This window comes from Xiphophorus maculatus, chromosome 13 (genome assembly GCF_002775205.1).
Source record: "Xiphophorus maculatus strain JP 163 A chromosome 13, X_maculatus-5.0-male, whole genome shotgun sequence".
Lineage (NCBI taxonomy): Eukaryota > Metazoa > Chordata > Actinopteri > Cyprinodontiformes > Poeciliidae > Xiphophorus > Xiphophorus maculatus.
The window spans coordinates 1,521,186-1,544,580 of record NC_036455.1 but is presented as its reverse complement, the minus strand read 5'-3'; the positions used below and the strand labels follow the sequence as shown (position 1 = coordinate 1,544,580).

Sequence of the window (23,395 nt, the reverse complement as noted above, 5' to 3'; positions counted from 1 at the left end):
ACATCTCCCCGCTCAGCTCGGCGACGTGCAGGCGTCTCCCTGTCAGACGGCATATCCCACAGCAGCTCTATCCGCTCCGAGTAGCCTGACATTATCTACTCCGAGACCCCGTGGCCGTCTCCGCGTCGCAGCTCTCTTGCTGGTGGCACAGCGAACATGATCCGTGATGTCTCGCAGGCAGCATAACTGATGCTGTCACTCCAGCAAGACATAACACAAGTAGCTGGCAAATGCATGGTGACAGGGACATGTGGGCTCACCAGTGGGCTCAGAGCTGCACTTGGATGTGAGTCATGTGTGGGACCATGACTTGTGAGCTCGCTTAGTAGTAACGGCAACTACAGGTGCTGAACATAAATGATTAAATGTACCATTGTAAACCAACTTTGAGGGAGTCGATGTTGATTTGGTTTTGAATAAGTTGAAGGTCTAAAGTTGGCGGTTTTCACAAAACTGTAGAGCAAAGAAGACTGAAATCATAGATGAAGACCAAGTAAGGAAAAATACCTAAACTCTGAGTGCAATGTGAACTGGAAAGCTTTTGCCTCATTTGTTGATGTAGTCTGCCATCTGCTGGTAGAAGTAAAACTGCAACAAGGATGAACCTCCTAATCATTACTATCATCTTAGCACCTTCAAGCTTATGTAAAACAGAAAGTAAGGCACAAGATAATCCTCAGTTATTATTAGTAAGTCAGTAATTATTGATATATGCTCTCTAACGATTTGATTTTTAAATCTGATTTCTAATTTAAAAACCGCACTATGTAATTTACGACATGAGCTACCACATGGATATGTGGATAGATCCATCAATTCGACGTTTTATTTATAGAAAATATATATCTTTGCTTCTTTTTTGGTTTTAAAGAGACGAAAACAAAAATTTACTGTTGGGTTATGTTACTAGCACATGTAGTACTTTAATCTGGTCATGTAAGAATTTGCTGCAAATAGTGATTAAATGCAAAAGATATTGACATGACATATTTACACTGCACTACAAACAATACTATTGCATTTGCTCTTCTAATATTACCCAAAAAAGGACACACGGATGTATTATAAAACGTACCAAAAACACTGTGTATATAAATCAACATTAATCAACTTTATTCAAATAATTTTACAAACACTGAAGCTGTTGAAAATATTCCTTCTGATACCAACATAATTACCTACGAAACATGTTTACAGTCACAAAAATGAAACCACTCAGAGCTCAATTTAAAGCTTGATGTTTGCTAAATGTTTGGATTTGTATGAAAAACAGTGGCTCACCATTTCCTGTTGTTTCAGAAAGCGGCCCTCCACAATTTTTGTTTTCTCTCTACAAATATCAAGTATCTATGGGTTCTTAAATTTCACTTTTAGAAAAGAAAAAGCCCCTAAAGTAAAAGTCCATTTACAATATTTATCAACAAGGAGAATATATTTTCTGCTAACACTCATTGTAATAGTTTGGATCTCCCAACAATCATACGCTTATGGCTTTGTCAAATGCATAGACATTTTATGTAAGGGAGAAGATAAATGAGATGTACTAAAATGTAAACATACTAGAAGAAACCAGCAAACAGAGTACACATGGAACACAAAAGGAGAGTAAAGTGAATTATTAAAAATGAATACATACCATACTTTTTTTTTTTTTTTTCAGTAGCTTGACTAGCGGAGGCTTGTAGGAGTCACATCAGTATAAACTGTTTTTCACTACCATTTTTAATTCTAGAAAAATAAATCACAGCATTCAGTCGCTACGTCACATACAAAGTATGAAAGACGACTAGATGTTCACAGAATCAATCTAACTGAAACACAGAGGCAAATACTGCATTTGTAATTTAAATCTGAACGTAAAACGGCGGGCACCTTTTTGGACGCTACAGACTAGCTGTATGATGGGCAACAATTTATGGGTACAATCTAAACAGATTGGGTCTAAAAATAGAAACCATACAGTACCACAACTATGCCTCATATAAAAGTGAATCATGAACTGGCACATTGAGCTGCACATCCCTCCTCTCATGTCAGAGTTTATTGGTGGACTTAGGTTCAAATCTGAAGTGATGTTAGTTTATCTGTAATTCTGAAAGTGGTAACAATAACAAACTTAGCAAAGATAATAATATTAAAAACAAAAACATTTACAGGAGATGAAACAACAAACTGAAACATGACAGTGATATACAATGAATAATACATTTTTGCAGTAAGAGTGTTTTTCAATCCTTACATGGTATTACGCCTTTTCTGTTGTTTTGACGGATCCGTTTTACAGTATCACTACAACTAAAGACATCTTCTATGTAGCTACACGACTGAAGCAACACATTTTATTTCCATCTGGACTTTAGCATTATCTCTACAAAGTTTCCAAACACCTCACCATGTGTGCACATCAGCTATCATCATCTAAAGGTTTACCGAGCAAAGAAAACATGCGGAAGACCTCAAATAAAATAATCATGTTGCAAAGTAAAGAATTGACCTCATTGCTTCCAATAAATTGTGCATTTTTCACAGTTGCCTCTGCATTTTTAGCTGCTTCCTTCAAAGAACAACATATGTTTATATTCAGCAGGTAGGATGGTGGCAGCGGAGATCAGCAGCAGAACCTCACGTTCCTTTATGCAGAGATCCTGAAGACGGAGTGGAGCGGCTGCTCTTCTGCAGGAGACAGAAAGCTCAGAGGTTACATCACACACACAACTGTGTTGGAATAACTGTCGTTTAAAAAATTTATATACATATATATTTTTTTTATTATTATTTATTTATTTGTAAAGTAAAAGTTAAAAGTACAACATCTACTGCTGTTTGGGCAAAGACTGCTTCATGTTCCTGTGAGGTAGCGGTTCTCAGAGTGTGGAGTGCGTATCCTAGGCCATAGACATGTCAGTGGTTCTGGAAATCCAGCATACTAATTCTGCACATTATACCCTTTCACCACCTTACATGATTTTTCTGAGTAAAAGCTCATGTATTTCTATGTTAAAGAAAGTGTTGCTTTAAATGAGGCAGCACTGGAGGAGGGGCTCAAAAATCTAAATGAAGGTGGATTGGATTGGCGTAGTCAAAGTTTGAATTTATATCTAATTCAAAGCTTGAAACATAACGTTATTCACAGGCTATTTATGTCTGTGTAAGTCTTCAATATATTGGAGAGTTTTCCTACGAACCTGCCTAAGAAATTAATTAGGAAATGTATTAATTACCTGCCTAATTAAGAAAAGATTGTGCAAAAAAGGGAGGGCTAAAGCTTCTCCACGGTAAAAAAAAAAAATCTATCATCTCATGCTATGGGTATGTGTGGTCATTTATTCTGTGTGTGTGTCTCTGTTGCCCTGTGATGGACTGGCAACCTGGCCCCTAGGGACCATATAAGATAAGTGGGTACAGATAAATCATGGATAGCTGATCTGAAACATTTATGTGTGACAAAAAAATGAAATCTATGAAGGAGAAAAGCTTTCTTTACAATACTGTACATCATATTGTTCTAATATTTAATAATTATTATTTTTGAAAAAATGCTCAGTCTCCCTCATTTCTCAAGCCAAAACACAAACAGAGAGAAATGATTTATTTATTCATTTGTAATTAAAGTGAAACCTAACCCATCTGTGTGGTCTTGTTAAGGCAGCGTGGTTAGGAGAAATGTCTGCCTTTAAGTGGAAGCAAAGGCTGAAAAGTTTGAGACAAACTGATTTAAGGAGGGAACAGAGGAGAAAGTAAGCAGTTGTAGGTGTCATGACGGTAGGCCTGAGTGACAGGCCTAACTGACACAACATATGGAGACGCCGGGTGAGTTTTACCCCGAGGGGGGACCGACGATGTCTTTTTATTATTTGTTTGCCTCGTTCCTGTCAGCCTCCCTTACGCATGGTGAAGGAAAGCGGCAGCCAGGTTGCAAGAGCTGACAGCTACGCACACAGACAGAAGTGCATCTGCAGACACGAGTGTGCACGGGGATGACAGGCTGTACTCGGACAGAGACGAAGAACAGACAGCAGAGCAGGCACACAGTGCTGCTGCAGAGACGTTTGAGGAAATTAGGGATTTCTGTGCTGTTCTCTAACCCAAATGATTAGGATGTCTTAGAAGGCAAAACATACGACACAAAAATGATAACATATCTGATTTATTTTGATACTCGGTTATAATCAGTAGTTTAAATTAGTGATACACAATGTGCAATCTGACTTTCATCTTCAATATTTGCTCAGGAAAAAGGATTGTGCTTTTCAAAATCAGCTACTTCCACAATCATCAACGCCCTGCAAGCCCAGATATAACATTCATTTAAGTTAAAAATGGTTTATTATAATGAATTTAATAATTTGGACAAGAAATAACCTCAGTTTACACTATTGTTTTAAACAATTCACACTGGATCAAAGCACAGATATGTTTGCTCACACTTAAAAAAATATCCGAGGAGTCAAAACCACCAGTGCCACTTCAATCTTTCTGAAGTGCCTTATTATTCTAAACACAGTTATTAAACCCTCGTCATCAAATCAACACCAACCCACAGTCTGTATGATCTCAATGGCCATAAAGTTGTGCAGCTCTTATGCCAATGTCAGTGTGTTATGTTTTTATATATAGTAGTACAGTTCTTTTTACACAATTGGGAACATATAAGTTGAAGATTTTTTTTAATGAGTCATTTTTAAAAGTAAAATTAATTTTAAGAAAAAGTTCTACCTGAATGGTGTGATATTGTGTTTGGACTGAGCCCAAAAAGTGATTCTTGAATACAATTGACATATAGCACGTCAAGTAAAATTGACGTGCTATTCTATTCTATTCTATTCTATTCTATTCTATTCTACTCTACTCTACTCTACTCTACTCTATTCTAAATAACAGTTTTATTTTTAAAACATTTAGATTTAAGGAGTTTTTGTTTAGGAAAAGTTTGGAATACCTGTTTGGAAGATTCAGTGGAAGAATGAACTTCATTCCCAAAACTCCCATTCAACTGCAGTGTTGCTGTAAAAGGATTTTAAAACAGCAATTAAACATAAATACTGTATCTCAAATCCTGCATGGTTCAGAAACTTAGCAAAGGCATCATGCTGACAAACCATAAGACATTAATAGTGATCTGCATACACTAAAAAACCCCAAACAAAACGAGTTGTAATATTTTAGCCCAGTGTCTTGCAAAAGTATTCCTACCCCAAATATTATGGTCACAAGCATTGGTCCATTTTACTGGGATTTTGTGTGATAGAACACAAAAACATTTAATATTGTGAAGGGGAAGGGAGTTTTGTTTTTCAAAATTCTTTACAAACAAATTCAATTAAATTCAATATAGCGCCATTTCACATCAAATGTTGCGTCATGGCACATCACATATAATTTTTTTTTTTACAGAAACATAAAATCAATCCAATCGTACCAATATATTTAAAGACATTCTAATTTGATTGTGTTTTCTTTAGTTTAATATTAAAAATGGTAAAAAGTTTTCTATATGAAGAAACCTAGCAGACTCCACTGAGCCTCTGAGTTTTAGCAATCATTCATGTACCATCAATGGACAGTCAGTTGCATTAAGTTGTTAACTTTGCAGCAATCCCACATGTTGAGAATGAATTTAGGGACAGTGGTGAGGAGAAACCCCCTTTAACCTCCAGGAGAACCTGAGTGTGAGTGGTCATCTGATGTGACCTACTAGAGGTAAGTTAAGAGTTGAAACTCAAATATGGTCATCAAAATTCAGACTTAATTCCAGTTGGTAATCAGCAGTAGGTGTTTAAAGTCAATGTTCACAGATCCAGCTTTACTGAGTCTGAGCTGTGTTGCCAAGAATTGACAAAAAATTCATTCTAGATGTGCAAAGTTCTACACACCTCAATAGACATACAGCTGTGACTAGCAAAAAGTGATGCTACAAAGTACTTGGCTGAAGACAAATGTATAACTTTACAGATTTTTTTTGGTAAAACATAATTTCCTTCCACTTCATATTTATGCATTAATTTGTGCTGGCTTATCAAATCTCACTATAATAAACTGAAGTTTGTTACTATGACAAATGAGGAAACGAGTGAATAGTTGTAGACAGTATATTTTGAATAAATCCTTTTTCTTTTCCATCTCTCAGTCATTCTAGTTAGTTTGGCTCATAAAACTCTTACCTTGTGGATCCAGTCTTGGATCGACATATCCCCAGTGCTGATAAAGAGCTGCCAGCTCATGGGGACTGTAGCTCTTCAAAAGACTTAAAAGGTCCATCTCCTTAGGGGTGTCTCCTGTTGAGTCACTCTTTCCCTGAGCAAAAAGGTGTGGCTCTAAATAGGCTTTCCCACCATGTAGCCCCCACATGTTCATGGCTGCCCAAAGATCAGGGCCTTTAAGACCAGAGGAAAAGTCCCATGATTGCCTTCGGGAGTAGGTTTTGTCTGCTGCTGTGTTAGAAGAAGTCCCACTTTGATTTCTTGCTAACATAAACCCCAAACCCTCCTGGGGGAAGACACCCTCCACAGCAACTCTGTTGCCTCTGTGCTTGGGGCTGCTTGAAGTTTGGAAGTTCGAGAGACTCTTGGTGTGCACAGAACTGTTTACAGAAGTAACCTGGGCAATGGAGGCTTTACTTACACTATCTACAACTCGTTTATGTTCACCAGACTTCCTTTGAGGTTGGAACACAACCTTCCCACGAGAGTGTGTTGCATCTGAGGAATGTGAGTCCTTCGGGTGACGCTTGGGCTTTGGGATGCTTGACTGGATTTTTGAGGATGAGACCTTGCTGCTGGTTTGGGCTGTGACACCTGGAGGTTGTGTACGCTGTGTTCGTGGAGTGGGTAAAGCTGGGCAGTCCTTGCCTTCAAGGAACGGTGGAGGTCCTGTGCGCCTCCATTGAGAAGAACCCGCTTTCAAACTCTTTAAAATGCTAATGCAGGGTGCCCACTTTGGTGCTACAGAGCTGCTGCCATCCACCCTGTGGGTGACACGCTGATGAATCCACAGGACTTCTGGGTAATTGCTAGTGTGCGAGCAGTATAGACACTGATGTTGCACCAGCCCCTCAGTTTTTACCAGATAATTTGAATTTTCAACAGCAGCAGAGGATGAAGAAAGATTAAGAAGACTGAAATTTTCGCCACCAGTGTGTACCTCCTCTTTCATCTCAATCCCGTTTGAGTTTTCCATCTTAATGTTTCCCTCTGCAAACTTCTGACCAGGAGGATATGTGTACTGATTCCAATATGGCTGACTGAGCAACACACTCCTGCTCCTGAGGTAGTCCATATATTTCGAAGAACCACTTTTACTGATGTTGCCAGTAGTGGTGCTCTGTTTGCTGCAGGGGCCGAGGCGATGGTTGTATAGGTGGGACCTGAGCAGTGAGGAGTCATCAGTCTGGAAATCACAGTACTCACAGGAGTAGGACTTTTTATCTGTACGAACAAGAAGAAGTTCAAAACAGTTTTATAATAAGCCTAAAACCAAGTCAGTTCCAGGAAACCAATGACTTTAACTTGCCTCCTATTTATGATAAATGAAGGGATTAAACATCTAGAACCATGTATTAACTTCAAACTTACAACAAAAATAACATAAGCTTGTTGTTTCACTCTGAAAATAGGCTCAAATCCATCTGTTCAATGCTGCAACAGCTGGTGTAATTCAATTATAAATCCACTAGAGGGCGACTACCCCTTTAGTGACAAAAGACTACACCATGGTTGAGTTTTGAAACTTCACCTTGATGGGTGTCTCGTTCTAACCTAACCTTACAGAGAGCAGCGTAACAAAGACATTTCTTTTAAGCAGCTGTCTGCTTTCAATTTTCCAATTTTAATCTTGCAAACATAATTTCAGGTCTACAGAACGACAGTGTGAGTGTTTTTCTAGGCTCACCTCCATGCTCTTGGCTCCTGATGTTCTTACTCTGCTTAGATGATTGTTCTCTGACCTTCTTTGTCTGCAGTGCCTCATAAAACGCTTGACCGAGTCCATTCAAAATGATACGGTCTTTTTGGAAAATCTTTTTGTCTCCACTTCTGCCGTGATTCAGAGTGTTAGGGGTGTGATCGTAGCCTGTATCACCCTTCTTCTTCTTGACACTAGAGTTGGAGCTGTCAGTTTGTTTCCTCTTCTTTTCCTGCTTCAGGGGTACGTATTCTCCTTTCTCTGTGTCATATGCCACTTCTGCATCAGCCAGTCTCTCCTCCCAGCCCAGACATTTTTCAGAGGACTCCACTAGCCGTCCCCTTGTAGCTAACTGCCAGGCTTGGTAACTACAAACTGGGTCTAGCTCTTGAATTCTTCCACCCTGAAATTTTTCCTCTGGTGGTTCTTTAGAGTTAGCACTTTTGAGGTTCAGGAGTTCCAAAAAGTGCTTCTTATGAACTTGCAACTCAGAGGGCATCAGGTCTTCAATTTTTGGATTTGGGTTCAGATTATGCAGCTTTTCATGAACCCGCAATGTGGTGCGGTCTTTGAAGAAGTTCCCGCAGCCGGCGCAGAGCTCGTAGAGGCACTCTTCGTTTATCAGTGACGCTGGGTCCTGAGGAGTCCCATTGATTGTGGCAGGCAGCTCATTGTTTTTACTGCCTTGAAGCTGTGCTTTGACCCGATGAATGCGCATGTGGCTTTGGAGGAACCATGCTTGGCGGAAGCGTCGTCCACAAATGCGGCATCCATGATCATGGGAACCGTGGTGCAGCTTAATGTGGGATTTAAGGAGCAATACCTGAGGGAAAACTTGGCCGCAAAAGATGCAGGAGAAAGGCCCGTCTCCAAACTCAATCCCATTTTTACTTTTAACTTTTTTCTTTGTTACTTTCTTCTTCACCTTCCCATTGATGTGATGAGCTTTGTCAGATGTGCTGATGACTTCAGGGAGGTCAAGAACATCAGGCTCATCTTTCTGTTCCTTATCTTCTTTCACCTCATTGTCTCCAGAGTTTTTGCTGAGTAGGCCCAGTTTATGGCTTCGGATGTGAGCCTTCAGGCTGCCTTTCTGCGCTGTCCGGTGCTCACAGTAGGGACACTTATACGGCTTCTCCCGTGTGTGTCGTCTCATGTGCTGAGAGAGAGAGCTGAGCAGAGGAAAACTACGACCACACACTCCACATGTGTGGCACGTTGTTGCATCTTCTTCCACTTCTTTTGTACTTAAAGCTTGTTTTTGTGATACATCCTCTTTCTCCTCTGTCTCCATTACTTTTTGTGAAAATCTCACGGGTTAGCAGCTGTGTAGTTAATCTGATGAATCGTCAACGTTTAACCCAGAAAAGTCATTAAGTTCTCAAAGCTGGCATCTGGAATCTTAAAAAAGACTCTGCTTTAAGGTCCATCCCGACCTCTGAAGAAAGTATGTTTCCAGTAATTTACCTGAAAATGAAAGAATATTAATGTTAACAACCTGACAGATCTTAAAATCTGAAGGTGAATACAAATGTCACTTTTCAGATTTGTATAAAAGTAGAAGTAACTTGATAAAATGTGCAAAACACTGTGTTTCCAATGATTATCTTCATCACTAGCATTATCATCACCATAAGGTAAAAAAGATAAATAAATCACAGCTGTTTGCAGTTTTCAATAATATGATTAGCATAAAATTAACATTTGTGTTTTAGAAGTCCCATACACAAACATTTCAACTGTTACTTATAAAACAGTATATAATAATATTGGTATTACTAGATAATAGTTACAGAACAATGTAATTGATTCACATATGAATTGTTGGTTGGGTCCTTTTCCTAATGCAAAGTTTTAGAGCAGAGCTGCACAACATATCAAATCCCAATTGTCCTTGCAAAAGCTCTGTGGTAAATATAGCAGTCACAAAGAACTGCTTGGATGTAATAATTGTTAGGACATGTAATTCCACATGTTATGAAGTCATGCTTTTGATGTTTACAGTGTATTTAGCTATTTGAATGGCCCTAGGTTAATGGCAGCAACACAGGTGTTTCTTTAGTGACTGACATGCTAAAGCTTATGGAGAGTTGTGGGGATATTGTGTAATAGAAAAGAAAGAAATGTCTACAGAAAATGAGGCTTAATCACAATCAGTTTCATTATTGCAATTTTTAGCAATAGTATTGCATTTACATCTTTTCCAGCAAGTGTACAGCTCTATTTTAAGCGAAAACACACCCCAACAATGACAAAAGCAATTTCATGCATCTGCATCCAACTGATACTGGGACAGTGTTTTTGTCCCACAGTAGATGAACGATGCCTGTCTGTACATATTAGAGCGCGGGTCAGTGTCTCAACATGCATGTCTATCAGTCCTTTGGTTTCCTATGCCTAAATTGAGTGTGTGAGGTGAAGCATGAAGAGATGTATTCATTCCTGGCCCAACCAGGATGAACCCTCAGGGGCCATCCACTCTAATTCCCAATCAATAAACCGCTATCAACAAACTTGATTTCAGAAACTCACAGAGTAAAACAGGCAGAGACAGAGAGATATTTCTGGAGCAACTGCTGTGAAATAGTGACTTACTCATAAAGACCAACGTTAACTTTATTCATTTAGTTTTATTATTTACTAAACGTCTTTATTTCAAAGAATTACAGCATAGAAATCCTCTAATCACAGAACAGTGGAACAGCACCGTTATCGTACTCCACAAGAAAAGTTCTAACCCCGACAGGCAGGGTCAGACATATATTTTATGCAAATATCAGCATTTGTTGGACTCTTTTAGTCAAAGAAGATACTTTGTGGTGTACAGCCAGCCAGGCAGTCAAAAGAGAAACCTGCTATTGTGTTGGCAGCACCAGAACTGTCACATCGCCTCAAGTCTGGCCCTCAACCCTCATTAGGGGGTCCAGGGAGTTATTGTTAAATGAAAGAGGCCTGGGCCTCTACGTCACTCTCTTCCAATATATGTCTGAGCAAATAGGAGGGGCGAAAAAAACCCCAACAACTCTTATTTCAGTTCACAAATGTGAGAAAAAGAAACAAGATTTGTATTTTAACTTCGAAGTAATTTGGCTGTCTTATTATCTGCATCCACAGGCGCATCTGCCTACATGCATGTTGTCATCTATGCTGATCCGCTCACACTGGCATGGGTGGATGGAGGGGCTCACAGGGTCTTTTTGGATATGGCAGGTGTTTTGTAGGCAGACGCTACCAGATTAGTGCACAGGCAATGCGGCACACTGTCTATAAGAGCACTGGGGGGCATGTGCAAGAGAAACTGGGGGGCGGCAATTAAGGGTTTAATGTTAAGGCGAATGAAACGAGTTAACACAATGGGGATAAAGTCAGAGGGCTGATGGCAACAGATGGGTATAAACGGGCCATCAGTATGGCGTTAGGCGCATTGACAGTATAACATAAGGACCTTATGTCTTTGTCACAGCAGCCCACATTTACATGTACAAAAAAAAACCCTATTCAACTGTCCACTTCCTCTCTTTCCACTCCAAAAACATTAAGTGTTCTCTGAAGGATAAAATAAGTAATGCACACAAAACGTGTTGCTTCAGGGCTCGGCTCATTTCTTTTAGAATCCCTTGCTCCCCCTTTTTTTTCCTCTCTCTTTTCTTTGGCAGATGAATAGGCATGTCCAGTCAGCTGTCCTCGCATTGATTCATCCTGACGTCCCAACCAGCTCAGCACAAACTCCCTATGGTCAGGGCATGGATGCTGAGAGCCTGTGTGCTGCGATGTGTGTGAAAATATCCGCTTTCGGTGGGTCGTATGTTTGTGCGCCGCCTGTGTGTCCGGTTGCTGCTGTGGACAGAAAATAGCATCTCCCTTATTCTGCATGACACTCCCAAGAATGAATGAATCATATTTTAATTTGATTTTAAAATAAATGTCTCTGTTTTATTTAACCCAGGATTGGCATACAAGTGAAAAAATGATGCGCAAATGTTTGCTAAAATGCCCCCAGAATGAGCCTGTCTCAGTGCCTGTGTGTTTGTGCTGAAGTCGTCCAAATATTCACATCCACAAGTCGGTGCCAACATACCCCTGACTGGAGATAGCATGTGACTGTCCTTATGCTAGTGTTCAAAGCCATAGTCGCTCACTAAGCCTCACCTCACATCTACGCTTTGTGTCCAGTAATCCTGCCCGTTTCCACTAACACAGCTGAAGCAGCAAACAAAACCAGCACATAAACCGAGGGTGAGTATTTGCTAAAAGCAGTCAAAGAGTGAAGGTTAGATTTATATATCCAACTTTAAGGTCCAATTTTTCAAATTTGGCAAATCCTCTAAACTGCACTCCATCCACCCTCAGAAGGAAAAGAGCCTGCTTACAGATTTCTTCTGTCTTTGCTTTTGTCACACTAAACTGATTGCTATTTTCTGATATAATTTTTTTTTCATACGAGTCAGAAAACAATGATTTCAAGTGATGACACTTATTTATTAAGGGAAAAATTTTGAAAGCTGAGTTAAATTTTGCTAGCCATTCTCATGCTTGATACTTGCCAGAATTGTAGAAAAAAGAATGACATAAAGAAACATCTCTGGCAACATAAAGAAGGCTAAAATATCCTAAATATCAACACAACAGGTCTTGATCAAAAGAAATTGAGGAACAATAAATATGAATCTTCCTTGGCAAATAGTTTCATTCAAAGAACCAAGAACAACATCTAAATCCATACCTCACTTGCTTCAGTTATGGTCAATAGTCACAGCTGTTTTATTACAGAGAGAAGACCAAACTGATCTCCATCATCGGGTTTTGTGCTCACAGGCACTACTAATCAAAAAGAACACAACAGCCTGTGTGACATTTGCCAAATAATGCCTTAATGATCCCCAAGATGTCCCAATACATTTAGTATTAAACAGCATTTCAGGTCTTGAGGTAACAAACAGAGGAGTGGTCAGTCTCCTACAATCTGTTGTCAGTTTGTAAGCACTTAGGTCATGCAGTTGTTGTCGCCAAGAATAATATAACCATTTACTACGTTTAGGAGGGAAGTATTTATTACATTGTGTTGGTTTGGATAGCTTGATTCATTTAAAAATTAAATCTTTGTTTAAGACATCCTTTTTGGATTTACCCAATATATCTTTGTCTCAAAATAACATTCAATTGAAAAGCTAAATCATAAAAGCACAAACAGAGGAATCCTTTCACACTCCTGATGCTGTTTATTAAACATACTTCTCAGAGGACTTCATGCAACAGCTGGATTTATACTAAGAATAAATTACACACTATCTACTAATTAAGCAAATTTTGAAGATAATTGGTTGCCTTGAGTTTTATTCAAGGATATCAGAAAAATAATATTGAGTGAAATGCTAACCACTCTTCAGGTTTTTATAAATGCTTTTGTGAACCATCGGTCTCTTCTACTTAAAAATCAGGTAATAGTTTGAGCTGGACTATCACATAAAATCTATGAAATAAATAAAAGATTGAGGTTGTAATGGGACAACATAGTAAAGGTCCAAGATGTGTAAATGCAGTGCATCTTTTTGGAGTATCAGTTCATGATACCTAGCTGGCCTACTTTAAACTCACTTCTTACAGAAGAAGTGAGTTTAATAATGGTTCCTTCGCCAGTTGTGTTCAACATCACATATCTGGCACGTCACAAGGCCCAAGAACTACAAAAATGCTTCAAAAGACTTGGTAATGGGCTAAATATTTGAGATGACGTCTGGTTTAATGATGGATTTTCCTACGATTTCAACAGGACTTATGTTTCCTACAGCTTTTTTCTTATAAATACATCAAAACCGTACTAAGTCATAGAAACAAGATACTTTCTCTGTTCAGCCAGCATCCCACTGTACAAAATTCAGGTAAGCATTGTAACATATTTGATAAGCACAACCCAAATTTTCTGATCACAGAAAATCTTACTGAAGTAAATCTTACTGAAGATTTACAATGCTTCTAGAGTGACTTCCTGTAATTGAAAGGTAAACAGTGAAGTAATAGTCTACTGTTGGTGAACAGCCTAATGTACCTAAAAGATTAGACAGCCATGAGCTCAGCAGTCACAGGCACGGACAAACTTGTGCACGCTGGTGCCCATCCCCCTCCTCATGCAGCTCTCTGCTTGGTTACACAACATATATAGGGATTACTCTTCACTGCATGACATGAGCTGCTCCATGAGTGGCCTTTTATCATGGATGCCCCCTTAGTGCATTAAGAGGTATCCATAACAGGACAAAGAAATGACAGAAAATACTCACTGCAAAGGTTAGACCGGATAGCCAAATATCTGATACAGATGCAGATGTAGATTACAGACCTTAGAGATTAACAAAGGACTGCCTCTGAAAGCAGAAAAGAAAGGATGGAAGGATGACATATTTAAGGGTATTTTCAAATATTAGAGTTCACCTGTGGTGGGTTGAGGGATCCACTGTGGACCCATTCTGTTTTCTGTGTGTATTGGCTAGTGTGGGAGACACTGGAGTATAATCTGCTAGCATTAAGTTGCTCTCTAAAAAAAGCACTCTCGACAGGGATTAGATTATCATGCCAAGGTCAACTCAGACTCACACTGTCTCCCTTTATGTGTCTCTGTCACTCTGGTTTGTGTCTTTTTACAGCATCCCACCCCCAATCCACCACATCCACACACAATCATCTGTGCTCCTATCCTCAGGAGGAAATCTCAAGTCTTTTCATTTAAGATCATGATGTTAATGTTAGAGAAACAAAGACAACCTGCCAAAGATTAAATTTACAGAATGGATATCACACTGTAAGCAGAATTTATCCTTGAGCTTATCTATGGCAATAAAAATGTATTGTCTTTTTACAACTTCCCCATTTTTCGACAATATAAAGATTAATCATAAGGTAAACATTTAAGTATATTAATAAATTATTTTGTACAAAAACATTTGTCATTAAAGTACCATCAGTTATGTATATGCATATTTTTATGTCTAGATAATTCAGCATAATTCCTCTTAATAATGCCTTGGGGAAAAACTTTAGATTTAATAACATAACACTTTCCTTTCAACATCATAAGATTTAATGACTGTTAAATCTTATGATTTAACAGTCATAAATCATAAGATTTCTGACTGATTTATGAGTCAGTGCAGCTCTTCCCTACACTAACAACTGAGGACAGACGGACGGGAAACTGAACGGCAAATTCAGCAAAAACAGAGGCTCCTCAGATCAACAAAACAATATCAGATCAATAAACAACATGAACCATCTAAAATACACTTTTTTCTTTTTAAATGTGCAAATAAAACTCTGTTACATGCCATTCTGGAAGTGAAGCTGAAAAAATCAGACCATATATAAACATCACTTTAGCCAGGTATGATATTTACAGTTTACAAGTAATTCATTTTCTGTTTTATTTTATTTATTTTCTTTAGTTATGACAGTTCCAGTTTTAACTTAGTTTTTATGAGTTATTTATGATTGTCTCTTATTCTTGTATGCCTGATGTTCACCAGGAGATGCTGGCTTTTGCTTTGCAAATTTCTAAATCCCATTAAAGTATTTCTCTCTCTTGTGGCCCTGATTTCAGCTCTATACTGAGATTAACTGTTATTCTGCATGCAAAAGAACATGCAGATTACTCGAAACTGCAGCCTCTGCAACCCTGAACCCCAAACCGAGTCCTACAATAGCAATAAATGGAGGGGAAAACTTCAAAATACAAAAATGCATAATAATTTAAGTACAATATTTTTAAATCTGTTTTTTTAACCCTTTACTATTGTGAATTTAAGTTTCGCTGTCTGCTCTTTGGTTTTAGCATTTACTTTATTTCTCATTTCTTTTCAGCCTAATATGGTTTTCCTGAACTTTGCTAAAACAAATTTTAAGTTAATACTATATTTTGCAGTGCTGCTTCACACAGTTCCTTCATAAATGAAAAACAAGTTAGTGTCTCACGCTTGTGTCTTAAGAGGATTAAAATGACTTTCATGCCATTGTACTTGTGATATACAGCAAATTGTTCTCTCAAAACTCTCAAGTTACAAAGTAAATGCTGATCTGTAAGAACATGTGAATAATTTCCCATTTTCGCTCATGATTAAAGTAAGGTTTTAAGAAAGGTAAGGTGATAGCTACTCTGCGATTTTACCCTAGAGCAAAAGAATGACAGCTGGCAGGAGGGTCCGGATTAGGTTTCCCATCGGGGTGTTGCATCTTTTACACCAGCGTTTCTCTGGAATAGAATGGGCCGATAGTAACCTGATTCCCTCAGACTCATCCAATCTCGTCTCCCTCTGTCTCAATGGGACCAAACAGAAGGGATCTGTGAACGCCTTACTCATCCCTTCCATCTTCCATCTGGACACTATGCCAGTGTTTGAACTCCAGCTCCTCCGCTGGAGACTTAAAGAGGAAGTTACCCTCCCTTTTTTTTCTTTTACACAAATTTGCGAATTAACTGTTTTTCGGAAAAGCCAAAAGCCACCAAGCATAAAAACGCTTTGCAAGATTGAGCAAGTCTTTTTTTTTTCCAATCTTGCCATTTTCATCAACTGTTTCTAATGTGATACTTCAAAAATGCGTATGAAAAATGTTGATCTTCTTCAGTTCCTCACCAGCACTGACCTTTGCGATTTTTTTTATGTAATAAATGAATTATCCATTCTGTTAGTTTAGTCAGTGCAAATGAGTAGTATTGCACTGACATGTTGAATCTGTGTTTGAAGAAATTATTTTATGTATTCTTATTTTACATGTGCCAGTTGCTTAGCACATTTGGAAAATCAAATTACTTTCCAAAGGAAACAGGTTTAAGTTGGGCATAATGTTAAAATTTAAGAAAAAAGTCAACTGGGAAACACCATTAATTCCTTGAAGTTGTTGTGTGTTGTTGTACAAGAGTGGTTGGGGTTAGTGGATGGATGGATGGATGGATGGATGGATGGATGGATGGATGGATGGATGGATGGATGGATGGAAAGAAATACATGACATCTTCAAATACAAAGCTCTATTTTCCTTTTCCATACTTATCTTGATCTGGTATATTTCAATGAAATTCCTGGATAGAAACCTTTCTTTCTAGTTTTATTTTAACTTTTTAAAATGTATTTTTGGTATTTTTCTTTGGATGTATGTTGCATGAGATGTGCTGAGTAAAGTGATTCTTTTGGTTTGTGTATGATGTTATCTTTTTACTGTCTTAAAACAGATGTAGTAAAACAATGAAGCAATAAATTCAGTTACTCTATTTTTATAGCACTGCTATAAAACAGAAGTCAAACCAGGCCACTTTACAGAGAGATTTACCAAGTCAAATTCAATTTTCCATTATTTTCCATAACCCTGATGTCAAGAAATTATGGCATCATTCTTATACAATATTATAATGAATACCACCAATAACTGTTAAGTGGTGTGTGTGTGTGTGTGTTTTATTTTTTTTTCTTTAATCAAGCACTCCCACTTCTGCTTGAGACCTGCACAGTGTTCATTTGGTGTCTGTATCATTGGGGAAAACAACTTTCTGATGGGAAATAAGTCATTTCCAAACTCCCTCTTGTCAGAAAACAACTCAGTCACAATTTTAATAATGGTTTAAAACTTATTATGCCAATTACCCCAGAGTGTTACACACAAACATCAGAAATATAAACATAAAAAAAAAAATCACAAAACACACCAAAAGTAGTAACACCATTTCTGTCTTATAAGCATGGGAAAGGTGTAATAGCATTCCTTCAGTAAGCTAACCAGTAGTGTGCAGCAGCAGGTTTAGGAGGGGCAGAACTGCTTTATGCTTTGCTCCACACAGTTTGGAGAGAGCTCCAGTCACTGCAGCTCCTTCTCTGGCATCTCATTAAAAAGACTTTAAACTATCAGAATAGTATTGAAATCTTTAAAACCTTGCTATATTTTGACTTGTCCATGCCTACCTGATAACGGTGGTGGGACCACATTTAAGGAAGGTAGTATGATTTTTGGAATAATTCAGAATTTGTAAAGCAACATGGAGCCATGTTTAGAATTTAAAAAAGTGTATTCATATCGTTTTGAGGTCAAACTCCTTAGAATAACAAACTACAGTCTGGCTAGTTTGCCTAATTTTGATTTACTCTGTAAATTAGCCCTAAGTGCAGCCTATATTTGAACTACAATGCAAATAACTCAAAGAAATATTTTGGTCTGTTTCACCAACTTTTAAATCTACTTTTATTGAAGCTGTCTCCATTAGGATTTTAGCTTTAAGTTAGAATTTTAAATACTTAGACACAGCTAACTCTTACTTTTAACATTTCTGCCCAGTATCTGTAGCAGCAGTCTTATCTCAAGCACCATACTGCCAGTTGCTGTTGCCTTCATCAGCTCCTGAAACCAGAATTTTTCAGTCCATTGTCACCAAATAGATCTTGTTCCAAAGTCGAGATGGCCTCACCCCCTCACATCCTCCTGTCGCCTCTGTCTGCACCCTTCCCCCTTTGTCCAGCCCCTTCGTCTCCTGACCTAATCTAGATGATTAAATCATTTTTCTTTAGCACAAATTTTGTCCCCCTCCCCACACCACAACTCTTGTCTGGTAGTCGGGCAGCACACCCTCCCCTATTGATCGTCATGCTGAGGAGATTACCCTAATAGCTGGGATTACCTCCCCACATGTTGGTCAGCCACATACTGCAGGGGAGGAGGGGAGAGCTGGGGATGGTGCATGTTGTGCAAATTTACGCAGGGGAGGGGAGGAGGAGTAAGAAACGAAAAATCTGGGCCTATTTGTTTATTTCCAGTGAGTAGTGGATTGTAAAAGGCCACAACTAATATAACATCTGGATGTTTATGGAAGCAACATGTCAGTTTTTACACTCCTATAAAAACTTTTTTCATAATTATGTGAAAAAAGCCTTAAAGCACCAAGAAAAACAGCAACAGCCAGAAACAAAACAAATGAAACCTGTTTTTTAATGCATTCAATATTAAAGCCTATTAAAACTATATCAATAAATTGATAACTTTTGATTTTTGAATCTAAGTCAAATATCAGTAAATATCTTGCCTTCTGTATATAACTCTCTTTGCATCTTCATTTAGAATCAATCCATATTAGAAGGTCTAAAAGGCTGAAATGAACAGTTAGTCCACATGAAAGTGGAAATCTACCATTGTAAACAAATTCCAATCCAAATAAAAAGTCATTTCAAATTATGCAAACTGTTTTTAATGATCACACTCCAGTTTGCATCTGCAAGTTAATTACAAAGAAACTTTTAACTACTGACATAGGAAATTAAGATAGGAGGTAGTCTGCCACAAGTGATATTACTGTGCTGAACAGGTAAAGAGAACACATTATGACGGTTCATTAAACAGCTGTGACAAAAACTTTGTGAAGTTCAAACTTTGAAGTTCAAGACAGGTAGAAGTTCACGATGATCTTGGCCCCTCTGTGACCTGTCATTAGCTCCAGCCTCTGAGCACATTGCTCTGGCTTTATGCTAAATAAAGACACCAAGAGAGTCATTCACTGATGCTAAAAAGCCTGACCTATTCCTTGTAGATAAAACAAATGGTCAAGAATACAAAGCAGTTATTTTCTGTAGACCATTTACAAACTTATAAGAGCATCATGACAAGAATTACTTAAGACATTTTTAATTTTATGATGAAAACACGTTGTCAGAGACTCTCCAATCATTGGAGACATGTAAATCAGCGACTGGATAGTAACTAATCGTTATGATTCCACTGAAACCGCTTCTGTTTAAACGAGAACGGAGTCGCTGGCTGCAGTTTTTGTTTCATTTCATTTCATTTCATTCTAAAAACAAGAACACTTGCATATTAAAGTTTTAAGTATGGTGAATGATAACAAAATAGGAATTCAGAATTCATTTTTTAAATTATTTACTTTCTGTCGTAGCTGGGGCACAAAATCAAACTTTTTAAAACCAAACTTAAGTTCCAAAAGTCAATCAATATGTCGCTTCAGTGCACTCACTTTTCTGACACTTACTGTTCAGGTAGCAATTTAAAATGTTTGCTCTTATAAAAAGATCCAAGGAGAATGCATTTTTGTTTTATACAAGTTCTCTTTTCCTGTTTTTAAAATGTGAAAATACAATTTTCTAATAACAACACTTAACTAGATAAAAAAAAATCTCACTGAAGTCTACAGTTTTTTTAAGAGGGACCTGGCAAGATAGCAGCACAATTTACAAATATCATATTTGTGACAAACTTTGACCTTCTGCATCAATGGTGGACTTTTAGAAAACAGTTAACAGTTTAATATAACCACTGAAAAAACAAGAACATTGATCAAAGAATATTTGCTGAGTGATTCATGGCAAAAATCTTAAAATATATAGAAAACTTGTCAATTTTGTGATAAATATACTATTTTGGATCACAACCTTTTAAACAAAAACCCTAGAATTTCAGGAATTTGAAAATACTATAACTTTATTTCTAAATCTACATGTTCTTGGTTGTTTGATATTTATTGTTGAATCCTGAAGACTCTATAAACGTCCCTCACATTAAGATGTGAGAGATGTGAGTACCAATTAAGAAAAATGCACATTAAGTTACAGTTGTAAGTCTTCTTGTGTTTGGATCACAATTCAGGAAGCTAATGCCTTTTAAAAGCATTGTCCCCATCCACATGTTTCCCCAACACCTTCATTTTGACATTATCAACTGATTAGTGTGTGCATATCTGCTGATGGAGTTCAAGTTTAGTTTCTAAAAAGTTCAAGAGGTGAGAGCTTCTCAAAACATCCAGCACCGACAGAGACCAGAGAGAGAGAGGGGCTGGAGGCCGTTCAGACAGTGCAGAGAAAAGGAATTCCGTTAATCCGCCTCTGATCCGGTACAATGGCAGCCTTGTTGTCTGTCCCGTTTGCGCTCACCTAACACACGTTCAGCAGCGTTGAACATGTTCGCTTATTGCTGGTGCAACAAAGACGCTCACAAACGTGTGATTAATCGCCAATTATTCCTGCAACGGCTGTTTGAGTGGGCTATAAGATGGGACTTCGCCGAGTGCCGCACTGGTAACTGACAGTCATAATAGTTAGATGGGATGTTGTAGTTAACTTTCGCCGACACTAACTCCAATAGCGAAGTGTCCCAGCCAGCACACCGTCCTGCGCCTCAAGGAAACACTGTGCTTTTGTCAGTTAACTGTCGCCTAGCTTCAGCTCTTACCTCCAGCGGGGGAGTTAACGTCAGGCGGCAGGTTGCTCCTGAAGGAATCCCATCACAGATAAAACAATGGCGAGCTCCCTTCAGCGGATAAACACTTGTCGACAAAATCAGAGAGCTGTCTTTCAGCACTGTGCTAATCTCCCCTCGTCTCCTTCTCCTCTCGCAACGCTAACATAAACTTGAGTTGTTATTTAAATCACAGCGGTGCACCTGAACCGCAGTTCCGTCCTCAGGAGGCTCCGCGGCGGCAGCGGCAGACCGTTGTTGTTGGGAGGAGGGTGAAGGGGGGGGGGGGGACGTGAGTGACGCGAGAGGTAACGTTATTAACGTTAATAAGTGATACGTGCGTGAGCGCGCGGGTCTGTCCCATTCGCTGGGGGGGGAGAGGGGAGGGGGGGTGAAGGGTGGGCGCGTGCGCGGAGGTTCAGATTAGATTAAGGTAGTTTTAGTTTAGAACAGCGGTTCTAAAACATGGGGTGGGGATCCCACTGGGGGTCGTCAACCTTCAATTAGGAGGTCATGAATGTGATCCCTAAATAACAAAACAAATTTAAAGAATGTTGAGCACTATTGAAGGTCAACTATGCTACAATTAAATAATAAAGTTACTTAATGAATAATTGAAAGAGTATCTATTATCTCCTACAGTTTTATTTTTATTATTATTATTATTATTGTTGTTTTCCTTATTAGCTTATATTGTTAGGGAGGGACAGTGGGTTCTGTTGAAGATCAAGTTATTTCCTATTAAGTTGCCAGATCACAGCAGAAGTAATTTAACCCTCTTTAACAGAAAGTTCAATTAGGTGGCTGGTTTAATTCCGGCTCACAGTCGTGTTAGGAAGAGCACACCACATAATAACAAAACATCTGGCAAGTCCGTGTGTACACAGCTGTTGAGTGATGCTGCTGAAAGTACAGTAAAAGAAACATTTTTTTAAATAAAAAATTATGTATTTATACTTGAACAGATTTCAGATAAAGTTCAGGAATGAGTAGAGTTTTATTAGCTCCACCTTTCTAAATGTGTAGGTGCTTCACACAAAGACAAGTTTCCTCTGTCTATTAAGTATTATTTAAATACATAAATAAGACCAAATAAACTGAGTATCATTACAATTATTACCACAGTAAAAAAAAATACGTTTAGCAAAGTTCTATTTGCTAAAGTGGATATGTAGATTAAGTCGTATTTTCAATTTCTGGGTGTCTAAAAATTATGATGTAAATATGTAAATAAAATATGTAAATGTCAGCAGACATGTTAACAGACGTGTTAGCAGTTCTCAGCGCTTGTAGTCAATCTCATTAATCTGAACTCAAAATCATTTCTGTCATATATCACACCAGGTACATGCAGAATTATAGATGATTGTTCTTCTGGCTATACTGTGGTGTTGGTGTCATTTTGAAGTAACGTGGCGGTTGCTTCAAACAACTGCTTTATTAGAAAGTAGTTGTAGTTTATTTAGAAGTAGAACTGTCACAAAATATGTGTATTCACTCTCTTCCACTGCTGTTTTTGTCCAGTCACCTTGCTATCTCCATTGGTTTCTTAAGTTTTCATATAGGTGAGCTCAGTTTTGCTTCAGCATTTGGGGGTCTGCTTCAGATTGTTTAATTTTGCCTAATTTTTTTTTTTTTACATTCTGCATTTAACAGTGTGATTTAAAGTCAACTAGTGATCCAGCAATGACTTCCTTAAAGTAATAGTCTTTCAGGAAGTTTTCTGCTTGGCAATCAAACTAGGAAACTCATTCCATTTGAGGAAGCCATTTTTGAGTTTTGTGTACAACCGTACACAAAAACAGCCAGTGGGTGTCACTGTTGTGCATTGAAAAATTGAAGTTTAAAGCAGACAGGACCTTTCATTCAGAAAGTAGGTATCTTGTTTGGGTCACAGACAAGATACCAGAGATAAAGGAGTTACAGAAACCCGTTTTAGATGTTACAGCCAACATCTAAAACAACAGTAATATAGCGCATGCCAATTACATATTTGTTGCCAAAACAAATATTACCAAGTTAGGGTTCAGGTCTGTTTCATCTCACAATTTTTCTTTTTACTAAAGAGAAATTGACATGTTTTTCTTTAAGCAGTTCAAATTATTTTTTATAGTTCTCAAATTTAATTGTAATATTAGCAATAATTCATGTTGAAGTGCTGATCTTAAAATGGGTCCTCAGGGGCGAACAAGTCTGGTCACTTGTTCGCTCTACTCCGTACAAAACCATTCCCTGTTTCAACGTCATACTGAGAAATGCACACTGCAAACGGTTCTCTCCACTA

General features: G+C 38.2%; 1 protein-coding gene across 3 annotated transcripts; it reads right to left on the bottom strand.

Moving 5' to 3' along the window:
* Positions 1-1,088: 1,088 nt before the first annotated feature.
* On the bottom strand, positions 1,089-21,377 carry LOC102227493 (zinc finger protein 516-like). 3 transcript variants are annotated; one of them, XM_023344408.1, is made up of 6 exons: positions 21,106-21,377; positions 14,178-14,261; positions 7,888-9,366; positions 6,162-7,424; positions 4,940-5,004; positions 1,089-2,673 (listed from the first exon to the last, which is right to left on the bottom strand). In XM_023344408.1, exons 3-6 carry the CDS (start codon positions 9,191-9,193, stop codon positions 2,623-2,625), a joined length of 2,685 nt encoding a protein of 894 aa, XP_023200176.1. In that variant the 5' UTR covers positions 9,194-9,366; positions 14,178-14,261; positions 21,106-21,377; the 3' UTR covers positions 1,089-2,622. The 3 variants fall into 3 exon arrangements, with proteins under 3 accessions (XP_023200176.1, XP_023200175.1, XP_023200178.1); XM_023344407.1 differs by lacking the exon at positions 14,178-14,261; XM_023344410.1 differs by lacking the exons at positions 14,178-14,261; positions 21,106-21,377 and adding an exon at positions 13,946-14,001.
* Between the last annotated feature and the right edge of the window lie 2,018 nt (positions 21,378-23,395).